The sequence below is a fragment of the Ptychodera flava genome, chromosome 8, assembly GCF_041260155.1.
Source record: "Ptychodera flava strain L36383 chromosome 8, AS_Pfla_20210202, whole genome shotgun sequence".
Taxonomy (NCBI): domain Eukaryota; kingdom Metazoa; phylum Hemichordata; class Enteropneusta; family Ptychoderidae; genus Ptychodera; species Ptychodera flava.
Window position 1 is genome coordinate 4478453 of NC_091935.1, and position 17247 is coordinate 4495699.

Genomic DNA, 17247 nt, shown 5'->3' on the forward strand with positions numbered 1-17247 from the left:
CTGTTTTTAGTCAGTTTATTGAGGATTTCTAGATATTTACTGCGTACATTATGTTAATGTGAATGAATACCAAAGAGCTTCTAAATCACTGGACGACAGTGAGAAAAATTGAGACGGAAATTATAGTTTAATTGGTGTATTATTATCTCGATACTTTTTCCTTTGAAAAAAATCAACTGGAAACATGCATAATGACATTCGCCCTGAAATTCCGTGGACAGAGAATCTGTTGCTTGTATCGCCACCAGATTAAAAAATTCAGAAACGATACTAAAGGTGTCATTTTCTTAAACGGTCTGCGATGCCTAGCGAAGACATACATGAGATTAGAATTTGACATATCAAACATGAACCACAGTCTAAACACACACACGTTATAAACATATAATCGTTAAAGCATTCTTGAGTAACTTGAAGAGCATTCGTTACTGCAGTGCTCTGTTCTGCGGCTGGAAGTTGAAGAAGAAATAACACTAGAGATACCAGCTTATTATAAAATTACTCGGTTGTCAAAGTGTACGTGTAATGGAGCCTTTTTGTCTTAAATACAACCCTTCGAATGAAAGAAGTGGATCTCGTTATGATAGTGTAATAATACCAGTGTTTTCTAAGTGACAAGATCTAGCTTAGACAGTAGAAAGGGAAGGCTGTATATAGTTCTGGTGATTCTGATTATCAAATAGCAGAAACTTCTTTTATGCCTTTACGTTGTAGTATAGAAATTAATCAGCAGATGTACTCTTTGACAGTTGCTAGTTTAGAAATCTCGAAGTTCGAGCACTGTTTGGTGAGTGGGAAGTTCCAATTCTTACAATAGAATATATAGACTTGGTTCAAGTCGGTGAATTAAAAAAAATAAAATCATTTATAATAGTTTCTCTTGTGTCTCTCCTATTTCGTACAAACCTATCCGGAATTTGGCAGCTCACGCCATGTTTTCCCAGCCATTGAATGCGTTTTAGTCTGCGCAGTAGTGAGTTAGTTTCTGCCGGATTCACCGACTTGGACTTCTTGCAAAGTACAGGCGGTGAGACGGACTGTGTACACAGTGGCGTAAGCAAATACGAAATGATTGACAGCCCCCGCCGTTATTCTGGCCAATAAGAAGAACGCATGCTAATAAACCTCTGCATGCATTAAAAAGTTTGTTGTCATCTCCGTGCAAAGCCAGACATCGAGTAAGTTTTATATCTGGGCGAATAATGGTATCAAGTTCGTACATCAACCGCGTTTTACAACTGATCGGTCGACCATCGCTAATCATGCGAGATTACCAAAGAAAGCTTGTTGAGAGTTACATTGAGGGAAAAGATGTGTTCGTCTGCGCACCAACCGGCAGCGGAAAATCACTGACATACGAAGTCGCCCCACATTGTTTTGATTTCCATCGCTTTGGGCACGTAAGAGAACAGGCTACAACTAGACGGTGTCTTTTTCCATCCTTGAATAACCGGCGACGATTGTCGCATTTTGCAACATGGGCCCCACAAACAACACAGATATTTTCACGCGTTTTCGGTGATACAACAGAGGTCGTGCTGACTTTTGTGGGAGTGATCGCACTCGACATTTTGTCAACAACGCCATGTGAGTTTTATGCACGTCTCGTTTGGGTCAATTGGTAACTCCTCCCAATGTGTAAAATTTAGTGATGTCATCTTATGAATAATATATGAGTAAAGAAAACGTCATCTCATGAATAATTTATAGCAACGCAGATCCTGCAAGAAAGCCAAGTCTGTGATTCCGGGTGAAACTCCGCTGTATAGCGTTCACCCTACTCATCGCGTCCACTCACGCGCGCGTTTCACATGAAAGCAGAATACAAATCATTGCGTTCACTCCACTCAAACATTCACAAATCACAGACTTGAACCAAGTCTATAGAATATACTGGGATCTAATCATGATGAATGCATTTTGTTCAATGTTTCTATACGAGTGCTCTCTGGTTAATATCTGCTGAAAGCAATGTCAAAATGTAAATGATATATGATAAAAATACAATTATAATAGACAATGTATACAAATACTAATTGGTGGCAAGTAAATTTGTGTTTCACATTCTGCTCGTGCGTAAGTCTTGTCAAAGACAGCGAACAAAGTTAAATTGGTAATCGAACAAACTTAACGATATCGTCTAAACTTAATATCTTGTGCTCCAGTCTCTGCTGTGCTTTGAACTTAGAGTACCTTGAGCTTTGACTTCGACTCCCACAAAATATCTTCTTGCGACTTCCTCGACAGAAATACATAGAGAGAGTATCCGCGCCCCAAAAACCAGGAAAACTTGTTTAATTTAAGTTTCCTTTGAGTAATTTTAAACCAGGCGTAAATGTGTAAATTGAGATATTAAAGAAACACATCATTAATTGATATTTTAAAACAAAAATGGCCTCAATCCTCCAGTTATCTCTCAGCGGACAAGATAAACAGGACGATGGACAAATTGTTTACTCTATAGGCTTGGACGTGAGTCCATGCAATCAGCTCACAATAAAAGTATCGTACAAAGTTGAGAATATAATATATGTTTCTGAGACGCATTCTGATCAAAGTTTTGAAGTGGCATTATTTTGAATAGTACACGACATTGTCTGTTAAACAGCCTCAATTTTGCTCTCAGAAATGTGGGGACATGATATAAAACTAGAAAATACATTTGCTTATTGAAAAGAACAGATATATATGTTAATGATACAATTTTGCGTTTCCATCCCAAAACCGGAGAAACTGTAAGTTGTGCATCAATTATAATGATGACTCTTGGTTAAAAGTGGTTCAAAATTGAGGTACATATACTGAAATTCGTGTTACGTGAAACAGACTGTATTTATGGCCGTATTTTGAATATTTTTTTTTTCACAAACGATCGCACTACTTTCACGTTACATGTTGTAGACTCTTCAGTCGTATTCTATATGGTAAAACTGAAACTTGAGTTATATTTATATCATGTGTATTAGATCCAAGAACGTCACAATACCATTCCAAAACTCAGAAATTTTTTTTATCGACTAAGCTTCGACGTTTTCATAGGCCTGTAGGGTGGCATCACTCCACTGCATAATGACTTCATAACAGAGTTTGTACTCCTCCTGAGAAAATAATCAAAGCGGAAGATGCAACATGAATGGAAGGAAATGGTTAATCTGTAACAGCAAACATCTTTGCACGTAAATAATTTGAATAATTGTCGATTTTCTTATAGAAATACGGGAATCATGCGGATAATTAATTGCTTACCATTGTCTGGACCATATTTGGTCGGTTGTTTCTCAGAGTCTTCACGGCCTCGGACACATCCACCATTTGATCAATTTTCATTCTTTCACTTGCAGAGACAGCAGCGCAGAACACGCCACTACGTCCAATTCCATTGCTGAGAGAGACAGTGCGAATTAGATTTATTGTAGGATGGAAAAGATGTGTTGATTATTGATAACATTAATCACTTAGCGTTTAGACTTCTTTAGAAAACTGAAAACAATAGTGGAATCTCATCAGGTTATCTTGTTACACGTTGACCATTGCGTTTGTTTACCATTTTATATAATTTTGCATCATTTTTTCATCCGTAATTTAAAAATATATCAGACATTCGTCGAGCTTAGTATTTGTCAATTAACAATCCTGCAGGCATTCCTACGGAAATAGTCAATTATGTGGTTATTCGAGCACAAGCGTTATTGTATTTTCCTCGCATGCCCTTCAAATCCATATAAATAAATAAATAAATAAATAAATAAATAAATAAATGTTGATTAAATTCATCTCTCCTAAACGGAGTTCTCCGATCGAAACATTATTAAATGGGACAAAGTCACTGAAGTTCTACTTGTATGGCATATATTTCTTAATAGACACGGAATCAAGACCTTGTGATGCATTCTGAAATTTAATGCTATTGATTTCTTCATAAACTGATCAGAGCTTGAGAGACCATTACTTCTGTTAGCAAGAAAAATCTGCCAATGCATACGAAATTCTATCGCCTTTGAGGAGGCAAAATACATTTGCAACGTTGATACTGGTGGTTTACTGTTGTACTCACATGCAATGGACAGTTAAAGGCCCATCGCCAGTCTGCTGCTTTATTTGCGTGATCATATTCATCAGTCCTGCGATATTCTGTGCTAGACTTCCGGAATTGTGAGACTCTATCCATCGAAGAACTTGCCACTGGTATATCAAGATAGACTCGTTTCCCTTCAAAAAGTAATGAGCTTTTTGTTGTGACGTCATCATACACTTATTGAGATTGTTCAAATGAAAGACTGATGTCAATAATTAAGGAGTCTTAAGGGGATTTTGTTTTAATCTCTGCAAACTTGATATTCACATACCTTGGACCTCAATGTGATCGTAATGACATTTCTTTATGATTTCCTGTATGAATTCCTCTTACATACAAGCAAACTTATGACTTGCACACTGACACTAGAAAGACGGAAGTTGACTGTAAGCATCTGAACCTTTCTGATAACGCACTCTTTGTTTCACTATATTTGGATGCCTCCTAGTACGTTCGGTTGATCACATATTAATTTAAAACTTTATTATGATTTATTCCTGGTACAGCAACTTAAGGTAGACTTCGCCTCGGGGAGAACTATTCTGACTCTCAAGTCATGCAGTTCTTTTCTGATCTTCAACTTTTTTCATGGGGGGGGGGGGCTTATCTTGAAGCTTTAGGAGTAAGAAAAATTGTCATTTTTTTTCGAAAATGGGAATTTTAATTTTTCATCATTGACTTAACACAGGAATGCCGTCCATTTTAAACAGCAAATATAGGTAAAATTTAAGTAGGTTATGTGTTTCTCTAGTACCAAACTTTGCACGGCGACCCCTGCTTTTATCATTGATCTTTAAGAAAATGGTTTAAACATTCACTGAGCAAAGTCTGAGGAAATGTTAAAGCCTTTCACTTTCGAGGGGCTGACCATCTTTAGGCCAAAGGATTTGATGTGAATCCTAAAGTCGGTCGTTCGTAAAATGTTATATATACATACCTTTGACAGGGTGAAGCTTCTTTCGACAACATCTCCCACACGTTTTACACAAACAAGTTCCAGTTCATATTGTCCGCAGTGCTTGATTTCGTATTCATTCGGCCAATAATGGCAGTTGTCCTGAAAGTAATAATCCATAGATATACATGGGCCGAAGGTGTGACACGAGTTAAACAACATGCCTCCTTTCTCATTTTACGGTTAATGCCACGTGTAGTTGTATTGCTATAATGGACCATGCCGCGTTTTATGATAAGCATTAAAATTGACAGCTCTTATTAACGAATTATCTCCGTTGGTGCGTACATGAAAACTCTGAGGAAACATGCATGTTGGACTTTGCTAAAATTATCGATCGAAACTTTTTTCCCATCGTGAGGTGTACTTGATTTTATCTTCTGTGTTTCCCTCCAATCTGTACATAATTAAAACTGCAGACGCATAAAAACTGTAAAACAAGCGAATATCGTTCTCTGTATTCTTCCGCAATCAGAAAGGCACTTACTCCGTCAGTGTTGACTTGGTCGTTGAGCATAACAATCAAACGTGATTTGTGATCATAGACCATTCTCCAGAAATCTACCAAAGTGTGAGGTAAGGGCATGTGGGTTACCAAGAATGCTTTCTTCTTTGTGCATGTCTGCAAAGTATATTTTGCAAAAAAGAAGATTGCTGTTATTGTTAAATACATAGGTACATACACAGATTTACAGATACATATATACGTAAATACATACACACTTGAGTAACATGTTATATTTTACGTGTTAATTTGAACAAGATTTCATATCAACAAAATATGTTTTGTAAAATGTTTCACCTAAAAACATAAATTGGTTCGCGGAAAATGTCGGCTAGCACGGCGTATTTCTTACAAGGGAACAATACTCACGTCAACAAAGCTTGCATTAATGTAGTCTGTCAGACTTGAACTTCCATCAGGCTTTATAGGAACCAATTTCGGACGGTGATCGTCAACTGAAAAGAGAGAGTGTGCTGAAAGTAGGCCTACCTCATTTCTTGTACAAACGATAAGTGTGCAGTCAATCTCATTGGCTTGTTCGCATGATGTTATTGTACTTTTTTAGGAAACTTAACAGTGGGTAGAACAAATTCAATTCTCGTTTAGTTAGAGTGGTTAAGTTTGAAAATTACGCTGCACGACATGTTGCAACTGGAACTCATCTGTCTTTGTTCATTATATTAAATTGTTGAAAAAATGAGGGCGTGCTGCATTAACTAATTTGAATTCGAAAATGAGGATAAGAAACGTCTTGAAAAAGAGTGATCAGCTCACACACTTCTGAATATAGTAGAACGTTGTCATTTGCGTTATTGGAATCATTTATTCAATGTTAGAGCTGGAGACTCTGATCTGGCATGCTCTCTACAACGTGGTATCGAGGAACGATGATGTGGTATATGCTTCTATTTCAGTTTACTCAGTATGTCAGAAGTTTAAATTAGTAAAAATAATGATTTCGCAGAATACGTAGGTTGCAGCTCTACATGTTGAGCAACAAGTTTTGAAGTGCTGCAAGCAAAATGGTGACAGATTCTTTATCACCATGATGATGATGATGATTGATTAATTTCTCACTCACTTGGTAGGATATCCGGATATCGATTTTTCTTCACATTCTTAGGTAAGCGTCCGGTCTTGCACTGTTGATCTTTCGGTTTGTAACTGCTTTCATTCAATGCCTAGAGATATGAGAGCTTAGATTTATGATATATCTAGCTGTAAGAATGTGAGAATGTAAGAATATGAGACTGATCATACAATATTATCATCATTTAATTTCCTCGACTTTCTAATAAACACAATTCAAATATCAAGTATAAGAAGAACATGTAATTTGAATTAACACATGAGAGTCAGTACTTACAATCTATAATTCATTGACATTATTTATAAGAAAGTAAATACCAACCTTCCACTCCTCTTCAAGGTATGTTTGCATGTTCTTTTTATGTTTCTCAAGCAACTTTGTAAATTTTTGTCTGATATCCTTGACTGGAATTGTCGTGTCCGTGATCCTTAAGACACTTAATGAGGCGTACTCCGATTCACTTTGCTGTAACAAAATCAAACACTCAAAAGTCAAAATCAATTTCTTTATCTAGCATTAGCACTTTATATGACCAGCTTCATGCCGGAGTACTGGCCATTGCAATCTACTGATAAGAAAACGTAATGACGGGTATGTGTAAACAGTCGGATCAGTGCAATAATACAGTTCATTTGTGCATTAATGACCGTAGTAATACGCAACTCTGTGGTAATACCTGAAGGGAAAGGTATAGGTAGGTTCTTCCTATTCCCTGTAAATGTCTGTGTTGATGTATTACCTTACTCAGCTGGCTGCTTTAAGCGGTACATGACATTGAACCACATTGTGAAAAATATATCGCTTCAGCTAAATTTTAGTTAAACTCGAACATAGAATGCAATTTCAAATGCCTTACCAACTCCTTAACAAGCCCAGTATACACATTTTCTTCATCATTAGATTCACTTTGTCTAGGTCTTGCGGCTGATGTCAATTGAGTGGATCTTTGAGTCGAGACATCTACACATGCATACTGATGTCCATGATCAGGATCTTCATAATCCTGTTTCATGTCTTTTGTTACTTCTGTAATAAAATAGATCATCATTTAATGAACAAATGTGTTATATATAATAAGAACTTCATCGGGTAGATATAAACAAATCTTCAACGATGGAATAGGGAGCTCGATTTTATTCAAGCTTTTTACAATAGTTTACATGCCATAAATGACATCTTACTTGAATGCTTTAGGAATACATAAACCGTGCCCGTCAACATTTTGAGAAGCTTTCAAATATCAGTTAAAGACATATAATTAACAGAAACTTCATCCTGGGGCTAACAGAGCGCTTTCATCTATGCATATTGATCATGTCTCCAACGAGCCAGAGGCGAGTGTAAGACAGAAATTTCCGAACGAGCGAATGTGAAACACTTCATCGTAACCCACTGGAGTGTGGAATTAGTTTTTGACGTCCCTTCAATATTTACCAAAATGGCAGTTAATGAATTTTATCATAGATGGCCCCCGTCAGTCACGATTTTCCTTCTATGTTTATATCATTCCCCTTTGAAACATATTGTCTATATGAACCAATTCTTATGCGAAATCGTACCTGTTTGCACTAACAAAACTATTCATTTCACTACTGTATACCTCAAACAATATTTCGTAATAATTATTTTGCGATGCATTTGTCAAAATAGCCATGGCGTACCCTCGGCTATTTCCATGTTTTGTCACAGACGGGGATTACAAAAAAGCTGTTCACTTTGAAGTTTGTTGTCTGCCCGTGCTCGTTTCACTTTTACATTCGGCGACCTACTTCGCCAAATTAATGATACACACACCTTGGGCAGTCAATGAACGTTCGTCATACTCCAATAATATTTCGTTTGCGCGATAATACACAGTGTGAGAACAAATCGATCCCATACAGGTGTTCCGATTCCTACTCCCCTACCAGGGACGTGAAAAATCCAAATTAACGTGCCATGCTGTGCCTTGCCGTCCATTGTTGGCTTTCTCTCGTCCTTGCCCGTCAGTAGACGTTAATTATATGTGCATGTCGCCCTTCATTTCTGCGTCATTATTCGGATATACACTGTGATCAGTACCCCGTGAGAAATATTTTTGCAGCATATGTTGTTATTTTACGCATACTTACTCGGTTGTAGTTGACACATTTCGCTTTCCTCGATTTTCTTGATTCCACCAAAGTTGCCTTTTTCTTCGTTACTTCCTTTTGCCGAGGATAGCCTGCTGAGTTAGAAATTCCACCATTTATCACAAACTATAACATTGTTTTTCTTTGTTCTAGTCTCCGGGATTGTTTGTGACGGTGACCATTATGCAAATGAAAAACATCAGAAGATATCTGCCGATTATGGTTCTCGAGGTGTGTTGACACCCCACACGTATTTCAATGCTCTGAAAGCTTGCCCATAGCGCACACTTGGACAATGATTTTGAGTTTATTACCTTCCGAATAAATTCGTGTATTCAATAAACACAATATTAACAACGATTCGGTGAAACGTTACCATGAGACATTATGTTAACGTTTATCTCTAACACCTTGACTGTTGATAATCTGTATTTCGGATTATGCTTCGTGACAAACGGTTGTTAACAATGGCCATGCCCTAGCGTAACAACAACTAAAATATTGAAATTGACGTCCTATTGCATTTGGGAAGAGGAAAAATCGGCGTTGAGTTATACCTATTCAGGAAAATGGAGCCGTTGTTTGAGCCTTTGAATATATGATGGATAGCATCTGGCGTATGCAGGACACTATTCCATTGGATTTAATCCCCGCAATAAATGAGGTATACTGTATTTATCTTCTGATACTCACCGTCGAAAGAGGAAAACTACAAAAATCACCAGACACAGAATCAATACAACGGCAATGACGCTTACAATGATAGCAGCGGTTGTTGAACAGTGACACGCAGTTTCTGTACAGCCAGCTAAGAATACAGATAATAATATTGGCATGTAAGTGTTCGAAATTACAAGTCTTAGGTATTTGCCGATATTATGTGGACCGATATAGTTTTCAAATTTCTGTTAATAAACGATGTGTACAGTTTTAAATGATTGTCATACACAACGTGTATAAAGTTTGCAGATGTAACGGTCCGTGAACTTGACTGAGTGCATCGGCATGCCTGTTTCTATGCAAGGATTTGCAAGTATATCAGCAAAGGAGTCTAACTTCTAACTTCATATCGAAGGAGTCTGACTTCTGACCATTTCTTTTATTATTTTTCTAGAAAATGTTATACAGACCACCTTAAATGAACACTGCATGAATAACGGCAAGTTGTAACCACCAAGGAGGAGGTTAGCAATATTAAACATTATTTAATAACTCGTGTATCATTTGACAAGAAAGAAAAACACGATACTAAACATATACACCATATGTAATAATTTGCGTCAGTGAATTGAAATCGCGTTAATGATGAACTAAAATTTGTAAATTTGGGTAGGCGTTCAGAATTTGCATGGAAATAAACTACGTTTACTGACCTGTAAAATGTATTGAAGGAGTTTCAAGTAGATAGTAGAATGGTTCCTGTGAAGGAGACGGTTAGCTAAGTTAAGCGGCACCATGACAAAGTTAAACCATTATAAACATGCAGAATTTCATTAGCTATGTGAAAATATTTCGGTACGTAGGTAAATAGGTACTTCTGCACTGCATGAAACGAAAGAGCGCTGAGCCAGGGTATATTTTCTATGGGGATAGTAAAAAGGCCAAAATGTCCTGCCAAAATTTAACCTAAATAGCAAATCCATATCACTTGAGAATCTGTATGGCAGGAGATCTGAGCAAAATAGCGAAATGATAGTTTCTTTTTAGCACACATGCAAAAAACACGATTGGAACTAATTTGGGATAATTGGATGGTGAAGTAGTGTCGATTTAATCTACAAAATGTAATCTCATCTGCTTTTCTTTTTATATTATACACCTGTTTTTATGAGTAAATTGAGATATTGCAACATTCAGTTGTACGGCACTTAACTTTTGAGAAATTTGAAAAATATGGAAATCCAATTATCCCAAATTAGTTCCAATTGTGTTAAAATTTTATCTATCCTCCATTGACGATTTCCTCCGCTCATACAAGGGTTCACAGTTTCCAATTTGATGTAACAAAAATTCCTACCCCTTGAATTTCACTTCTAAGTCCGTAGTACACGCCGTATTGTCTTCCTATGGTCAGATGCACATTGGTGTAACCACCATATACACCACCATCACCAATAATGAACGTCTTTGGAAGACCATTGAGAGGAAGCAACGCAGTAATGTAGAAGGGTAGACCTGTTTCATTGTACTCTCCAAGTCTTGACGTGTCAATGTATCGTTTTCCTCTCCTCTTCGAACTTATCGAACTTTGACCGTATTCCAGCACAATGATGTAATCACTGGAAGGTTATGTGGTAGACTTCAATGAGGGAGAGCCACTAGAGCAACGTTTTCGAGTCACTATTGTTATCGAAAGTACAAGCTTTTGTCCTAATAAAACTACTATATAATAGAGTGACATGGCATAAAGTGTCGACTTGATTGCAAAGCACAATCGGAAGTCGGAATTCATATATGTTCAACATTTGTAGATGATAACAAGGCAATGAAAATGTGGTATGATATATTTTGTTAGATCTTTCTATGCTTTCAGCACCGCCACACACGCATTATTTCATGAATACTGTAAGTCAAAATCAAATGTATATTGCTTTGACATTCGCAGTAAACCTTGGAAATATTTTTCTGATTTCACTTGACGAGTTTCGGGAGTGGATACAACCTCATCACGATTAATTTATTAGAACATGATATGCCACCGCAATTCAGTAATCGATTAAAATGCAAACGATCACGAAACGTGCGCAGGCAACTGCACGCCATGTAGTCTGAATGGTTTAACTCCAACCAAAAGCTAAGAATGTTAAATTTACACACATTAGGGTTGTATCTTTGGAAATGCCAGAGTCCTCTGAAAGGCTAGGCACTAGTACTTCTGTGCTGGTTCCAAAGAGCTGTATATCTTTCTTCATTTTATCTGTCACGGGAAGTGTCTTTCCGATATCAACTGTAATTAAATTAGGTAAAATAACGTCAATATACTCTTCCATATTCAAAATTCGAAAACATTGAATTCTTTATACTGGTATTTTTTTCAATGTTGTTAGACAGGAAGACTGTGTCCTGTTGTTTGTAAATATGCATCGATGGAAATGTTAGTAGGCATTTCAACTCTCGTTACCATTTTACGTCATCAAGCAATCTCCTCCTGAGAGATTAGCTATCCTTTTAGGACGTTTCCTGTGTACTATCGAGGGAAAAAATTCGTATACAGTCCATACAGGTTGTATCATATATCATACCTAATTGATTGAAAGAGATTCTTCAGTTTTCCTAAAGTAGTTCTAAAAGAAGATTAGGTCTTTTTTTGGAGTCTCTTCACATTTGCCGACTAATATTGACAGTGTTGCTTGTAAGAACGATTAACCACTTTTGAATGTCGGCCCAATTTCAAAATACTGACTACAATTTCTGCATTTCGAGTGTGCTGTTTGAAAATAAACAAAAGGTAGATCCAGATGTGAAAGAGCGCGGCCAATATTTTCAGTCTGGATGGGCCTGGTACATGAAATTACAGTGCGTTTCACCTAGGTACCGCAACTCAGCGTATGAGACGGACACAATCCACGTACAAAACAAACAATTAGCTTGGGTATCACGACACATTTGAAAGTCACCGACTCATTGATTAATTGCAGTAAACCAGCATGGGGCAGCCGCTCTGTCTAGACTGAGAGATACACTTGATCTACAATGTGTGGCTTTTTAGTTAGTTTCTGTTGAGAATACCTTCACCTCTTGAACTCTTAGCTGAAATTGTAAAAGAAAAGTTACATTGTAGGCTAGATCAAGTCTAGTCAACTGTTTATCTCTCAGTCCAGACAGCGGCTGCCCCATGCTGGTTTACTGTATTTAATCTACGAGTCGGTGGCTTTGAAATGTGTCCGTGATACCCAAGCTAATCGTGTGTTTTGAACGTGGATTGTGTCCGTAGAACAGCCTATTCACTAAATTATGAAACAAGAAACAAGTATTTAACCCGAAGTTTACCCTTCTTTAAAGCCCCCACTCAATTATCAGATTTATCTAATATAAATATTATTTACTTGATAAAATATTGAATGGAAAACAAAAGAATGACAAACTGTTAACGGGCTGTTGACACGTTCGTTAATGCGAGAACCTGGGATTGAGAAGGGCGCCTTTAAGCAATTGTTTACATAACCCACTTTTCGATACAAAGTAAAATATTACGTTGATAATTTTCTTGTTCACTGCGTTGCTTAAATGTAGTAAATGCAATGCTATCCACACGATTTTGATATATTAGTACAGAAGCGGCAAGGACAGAAAGCAAGTGATGTAGACATAAGTTTAAAGCTATTGAAGGTGTTAGACTAAGTACTTTTCAAGAAAATTGTGATTGACGCGCCATATAATTTGAATGGAGACTCGGAGAAACAATCGCAGAAAAGGATTTGAAGGGTATTGCTAAGGCTTGTCAATGCATAACTTTCAACCGGAAATCTTGCAGCGTGTTTGCGATAGGGAGGAAGAACCGTTTTTGGAAGTTCAGCAAACGCATGTCACTTGACCCTTATGCAAATAATGTCTCTGTACTGTGCACGGTCGGATTCTCAATATCGGGACTTTAAGAAATATCTACTTTATTGGCTTTTGGGACTTCTACAACTGAGAAAAAAAATTAACATTTGAAAGTGTCTATAATTTATGTCGCTAACTTAAGATGATAACTGATTACCTGCAAATGAAGTAGTAGCCAAAATTGCTGCAGCTTCTCCAAATCCTTTAGCAGTACTTGCATTAACTCTGATTTCATACATGGTTCCAGGACTTAAATCTTTAAATGTGTAAACATCTGAGTTGCCTTCTACAAGAAATGATTGGAACTGCTGCTGTGTGTCCTCGAAGACGGATTCAATCGATCTGTATGATATCTATGATGTTACAATAGTGGAATTCTTACTTTAGAATTCGCAATAAGAGGAATCGCAACTGTACACAACTAAAAACGTCAATTTCATAAGAGGTCAATTTATGCTGTGGTATGTCGCAGGGCATCATGCGCCTTTTGAAGTATTTTGAAATTCTGTGACCACTTGTGTACATTTCTAGATATATACCAAAAGTGTCCTAGCAGATGCGTCTTGACCAGGACACTAGTGTACCTACTAGGAAGGTTTTAATACTTGAGAAGGAAAATGGAATGATAGGATATCACTATTCCACAAGAAGATTAAAAACCAGCTGATGTGTCAGTCCATATAATCCGAGCAAAGTCAAGCTATATGTTAGAAGTCTTCCTCTTCTTGTACTGACATCATACACATAAACAATACCGATTTGAAAATACAGATGAACGATCTTCAATTAAAGTTTTTGAATTATTACAGTGATTCATATACTGTATCACTTCATACAATTTAGACAATTTTGGGACCAATCCTGACGGGTGTAACATGCTAGCAGGGTACGCATTTACCTTCGGACACCTAGTACCAGCACTAACTATCAGTGGTTCGGGATGGTTCTACTGAACTTTGTAAATCACAAAAGTCCAATAGACCTGGTATTGCATACCGTGAATGAAAATGATTATTGGACTATTTTAATGACATATAATCACTAACCCTCTCTACGAAGGGTAATCATAATTCCTCTGCAAAGCGATGATTGGTGCCGAAATAATTTACACCACTCACCCAATAGTTTATAATATTTCCACTGAATGGGAAGGGAGCACTCCATGTCAGTTTGAGTTCAGTATTTTGCGTGTGAAGAACATCTATACTGCTGGGTTTAGCTGGTACTACATAGTCAAAGAGAAGAGATATTACTTAACCAAGACGAAACTTTTAAATGGCTTATTCTCCATATAATCTTTACGGGTTTAGGATTGCAGACAACAAAGCTATTATGTTCCTTTATCAGTTCGTCAAGAGATATCAGTATATATGTTTATTAACACCGCGAATGCACTCCATGTCAATGTATTGTCAAACACTAGAAGTTCATAGCTGCTTAATTTAGCTATTCTGTCTTGGACCAATAGCGTGGCAGATCACATGTCATCTCGACCACACTTTTAAAATGTTTCCATTGGTGGAAGAATAAGGCTGACATTCAACGTTATTTAATTTGACAAAATATTAGACTGTGTATCATTGTTTACACACTGCACTATTTACAGGTAGTTTTCTATGGCATAGAAATAACACTTTAAATGTTTCAGTCACTAAGTATGAGGGTGGTAATTATTGTCCACCCAGCAATCAATAGATCCGAATTAATTTCTGAGAGCCAAATGTTATTGCATGCAATTAAGAATACTGATCTATGCACCGACTTCTGTGGTTGTAACACTAATCATATCACTTAATTCTCCAAGTCCTGGCGTAGTATGCGCTCCTACCTGTATAGGGTTAAATGCAGATTGAGAAATACATACTACGATTAATCAGGATACCATATAAAGTCCATGCAATCCTCAATGAAAATGATACCGACAAGATAGACGTTGATGTTATCAAAACTTTTGATGTATTAGAAGCAATATTTAGAGCAAAAACTGATATAGGTTTGATGTTGAGACATCAGCCATACCTGAACAGAGTATGATACTTTATATGTAAGGTTTGTTATTAGGAATGCGTTGACATCCTTCAAGTTTTCTGTCACCTCTTTTTGTATCCTTGACGTCGATTCATTGTCTGTTTCCCAGTACATGATTATATCCTATTTGTTGATGATACCGTTAGATGGGTCAGGTATTGACCATTGTACTTCTATCGTGTACACAGCAGGCTTTAGTTTCACATTTCTTGGCTTTGATGGAACTATGTAAGTAAATGTCATAAATACGATTAATAACTTTACACACAAAACACCCTATGCAATCACATAACAGAGAAGCCTTAATCACTTTGGGTTATATCAAGTTCGACAGGGAAAATAAGGATAGCATTTTCGAGTTTGGCAAAAAATCATAACGGTTGCATGGCCAGTTGTTTTCAATGGTCGCATATACAAGTGCCAGTTTCCTGATAATATTTAAACTGCCAAATGTAGTGACCTTATTAATTCTAAACGTGTAGTTCTTGGAAACGTGTTACATTGATTTACTATATTATTTGATGATTTATTTTGAATGTTACCGAGACAATGCTATTTGTTTATTGAATATAGTACTTCAGTAATGACAAAGCATGCCGAAATAGTAGAGGTAGCAGTGGGTACCACCAGTTCAAATAAACAAGCGTATTTGACCCTAGATTAAAGAAAAGCTGCTTAGTTTTTTAATAGGTTTTCGACATTGTTGTCCAAAACACCGTAGTCAAAACATTATATTTTTGATGAGGTTAAGTTCAACTGTCAACTGTCTTTTTATAGATTTTTTGCAAGTGATTGCCTCACTTGAACAGAAGCTATTAATACCTTTTTACGACTTACCGTCTTCTGTCGTTCTCGCCTTGTATGTTGAACTCCATGGACTCTGTTCATTTCTGTTGTTAAATGAAACCATCAACTCGTATTCAGTAAATGCGAACAGCCCAGATATTGCAAATGTTCTGGCACCACCGTCGTTGACAACTATTTCGTCGTATTCATCTTGTGTGTTTGTTTTCCTGTACTTACTACGGAAATCTTTGATGTATCCGTTACTGTCACATCTAACCATTGATGGGCCAGGTACCTGCAATGACATTAATATACTGTGAGGTGAAGAAGTAAGATGTTCAAAATTAGAAAACATCAAGAAGCACGACATCATTAACAATGTAGGAACCCAATAATGAGACATTAAAGCTTATTTTACAGATTTCTGATTTTTGCACAGCTCTTTTGTGACAATGATCTGCGTCTAAGGTTGGTACGTTGGTATCGAACAATCTCAGTGGAATGTTTATTCAAGGAAATCGGTACAATACATTCCTTCAATAGCGAGAGAGAGAGAGAGAGAGAGAGAGAGAGAGAGAGAGAGAGAGAGAGAGAGAGAGAGAGAGAGAGAGAGAGAGAGAGAGAGAGGAGCAAAGGAAACATGATGAGTATATTAATATTTTAGCCTTTTAGTTCATTTTCAGAGCGCCTTCTTCATTATGTAGGCGGTTTTATCACGAAAACATGCACTCGAAAGAAGACAATGCTTACCGAACGTGTTAAATGAGTAATAGAGAGAGCTGGCCTTGAACTGTAATTGTCAATGGCTTAGATTTTAATGTAAATCACTTAGAATCAATACAATGTGAAATCTTAGAGTTGATAAGCGGCCCTAGTAACACTTCATTCGTAGGAAGGCAAAGCTCAAGATGTCTCATGCATATAGTTCATAATTGTGGAAAAAATGTAATCCCAAAATGTAAATTAATTCATGGACATATAAAAATTTCAATACTTATTCGACGCTGCTCACATTAGAAAAGAGTTGAGTACAACGTAAGCATCGATTAAGTAACATACAGTTGACAACTTTTTATAATCACAAATTTCCAGGAAAAATTTACATTCTCCTTTTCTTAATAACCATCGGGAATGGTTCACCGTTTCATAATG

General features: G+C 36.9%; 3 protein-coding genes across 5 annotated transcripts in view; 1 reads left to right on the forward strand and 2 right to left on the reverse strand.

Moving 5' to 3' along the window:
- Positions 1-15528, reverse strand: LOC139138244 (receptor-type tyrosine-protein phosphatase kappa-like). Its single transcript, XM_070706550.1, has 19 exons — positions 15301-15528; positions 15040-15109; positions 14400-14506; positions 13439-13634; positions 11554-11683; positions 10754-11015; positions 10110-10155; positions 9430-9544; positions 8737-8828; positions 7482-7651; positions 6947-7090; positions 6617-6716; positions 5905-5990; positions 5518-5652; positions 5013-5132; positions 4055-4209; positions 3247-3382; positions 1895-3098; positions 1-827 (listed from the first exon to the last, which is right to left on the reverse strand). Exons 1-18 carry the CDS (start codon positions 15421-15423, stop codon positions 3018-3020), a joined length of 2268 nt encoding a protein of 755 aa, XP_070562651.1. The 5' UTR covers positions 15424-15528; the 3' UTR covers positions 1-827; positions 1895-3017.
- Positions 1-17247, forward strand: part of LOC139138254 (kin of IRRE-like protein 1) — a 242937-nt gene that overhangs the window by 39422 nt on the left and 186268 nt on the right. The gene's annotated exons all lie outside the window — the stretch shown is intronic.
- The window catches only part of LOC139139475 (angiopoietin-1 receptor-like), a 19147-nt gene continuing 17332 nt past the window's right edge, over positions 15433-17247 (reverse strand). Inside the window, exons 11-12 of the mRNA XM_070708389.1 lie at positions 16147-16390; positions 15433-15533 (exon numbers count right to left, since the gene is read on the reverse strand). Of these exons, the coding sequence (XP_070564490.1) occupies positions 15433-15533; positions 16147-16390 (345 nt within the window). The remainder of the gene's footprint in view (positions 15534-16146; positions 16391-17247) is intronic.

Bases quoted from the DNA above. Each gene is read 5' to 3' on its own strand.
- LOC139138244 (XM_070706550.1), bottom strand. From the start codon at position 15,423: ATGTACTGGGAAACAGACAATGAATCGACGTCAAGGATACAAAAAGAG. The intron at 8,829-9,429 runs GTGAGTATCAGA...CTAACTCAGCAG, and splicing joins GTAGTTTTCCTCTTTCGACG to GCTATCCTCGGCAAAAGGAA. The intron at 6,717-6,946 runs GTTGGTATTTAC...TCATATCTCTAG, and splicing joins ACCTTGAAGAGGAGTGGAAG to GCATTGAATGAAAGCAGTTA.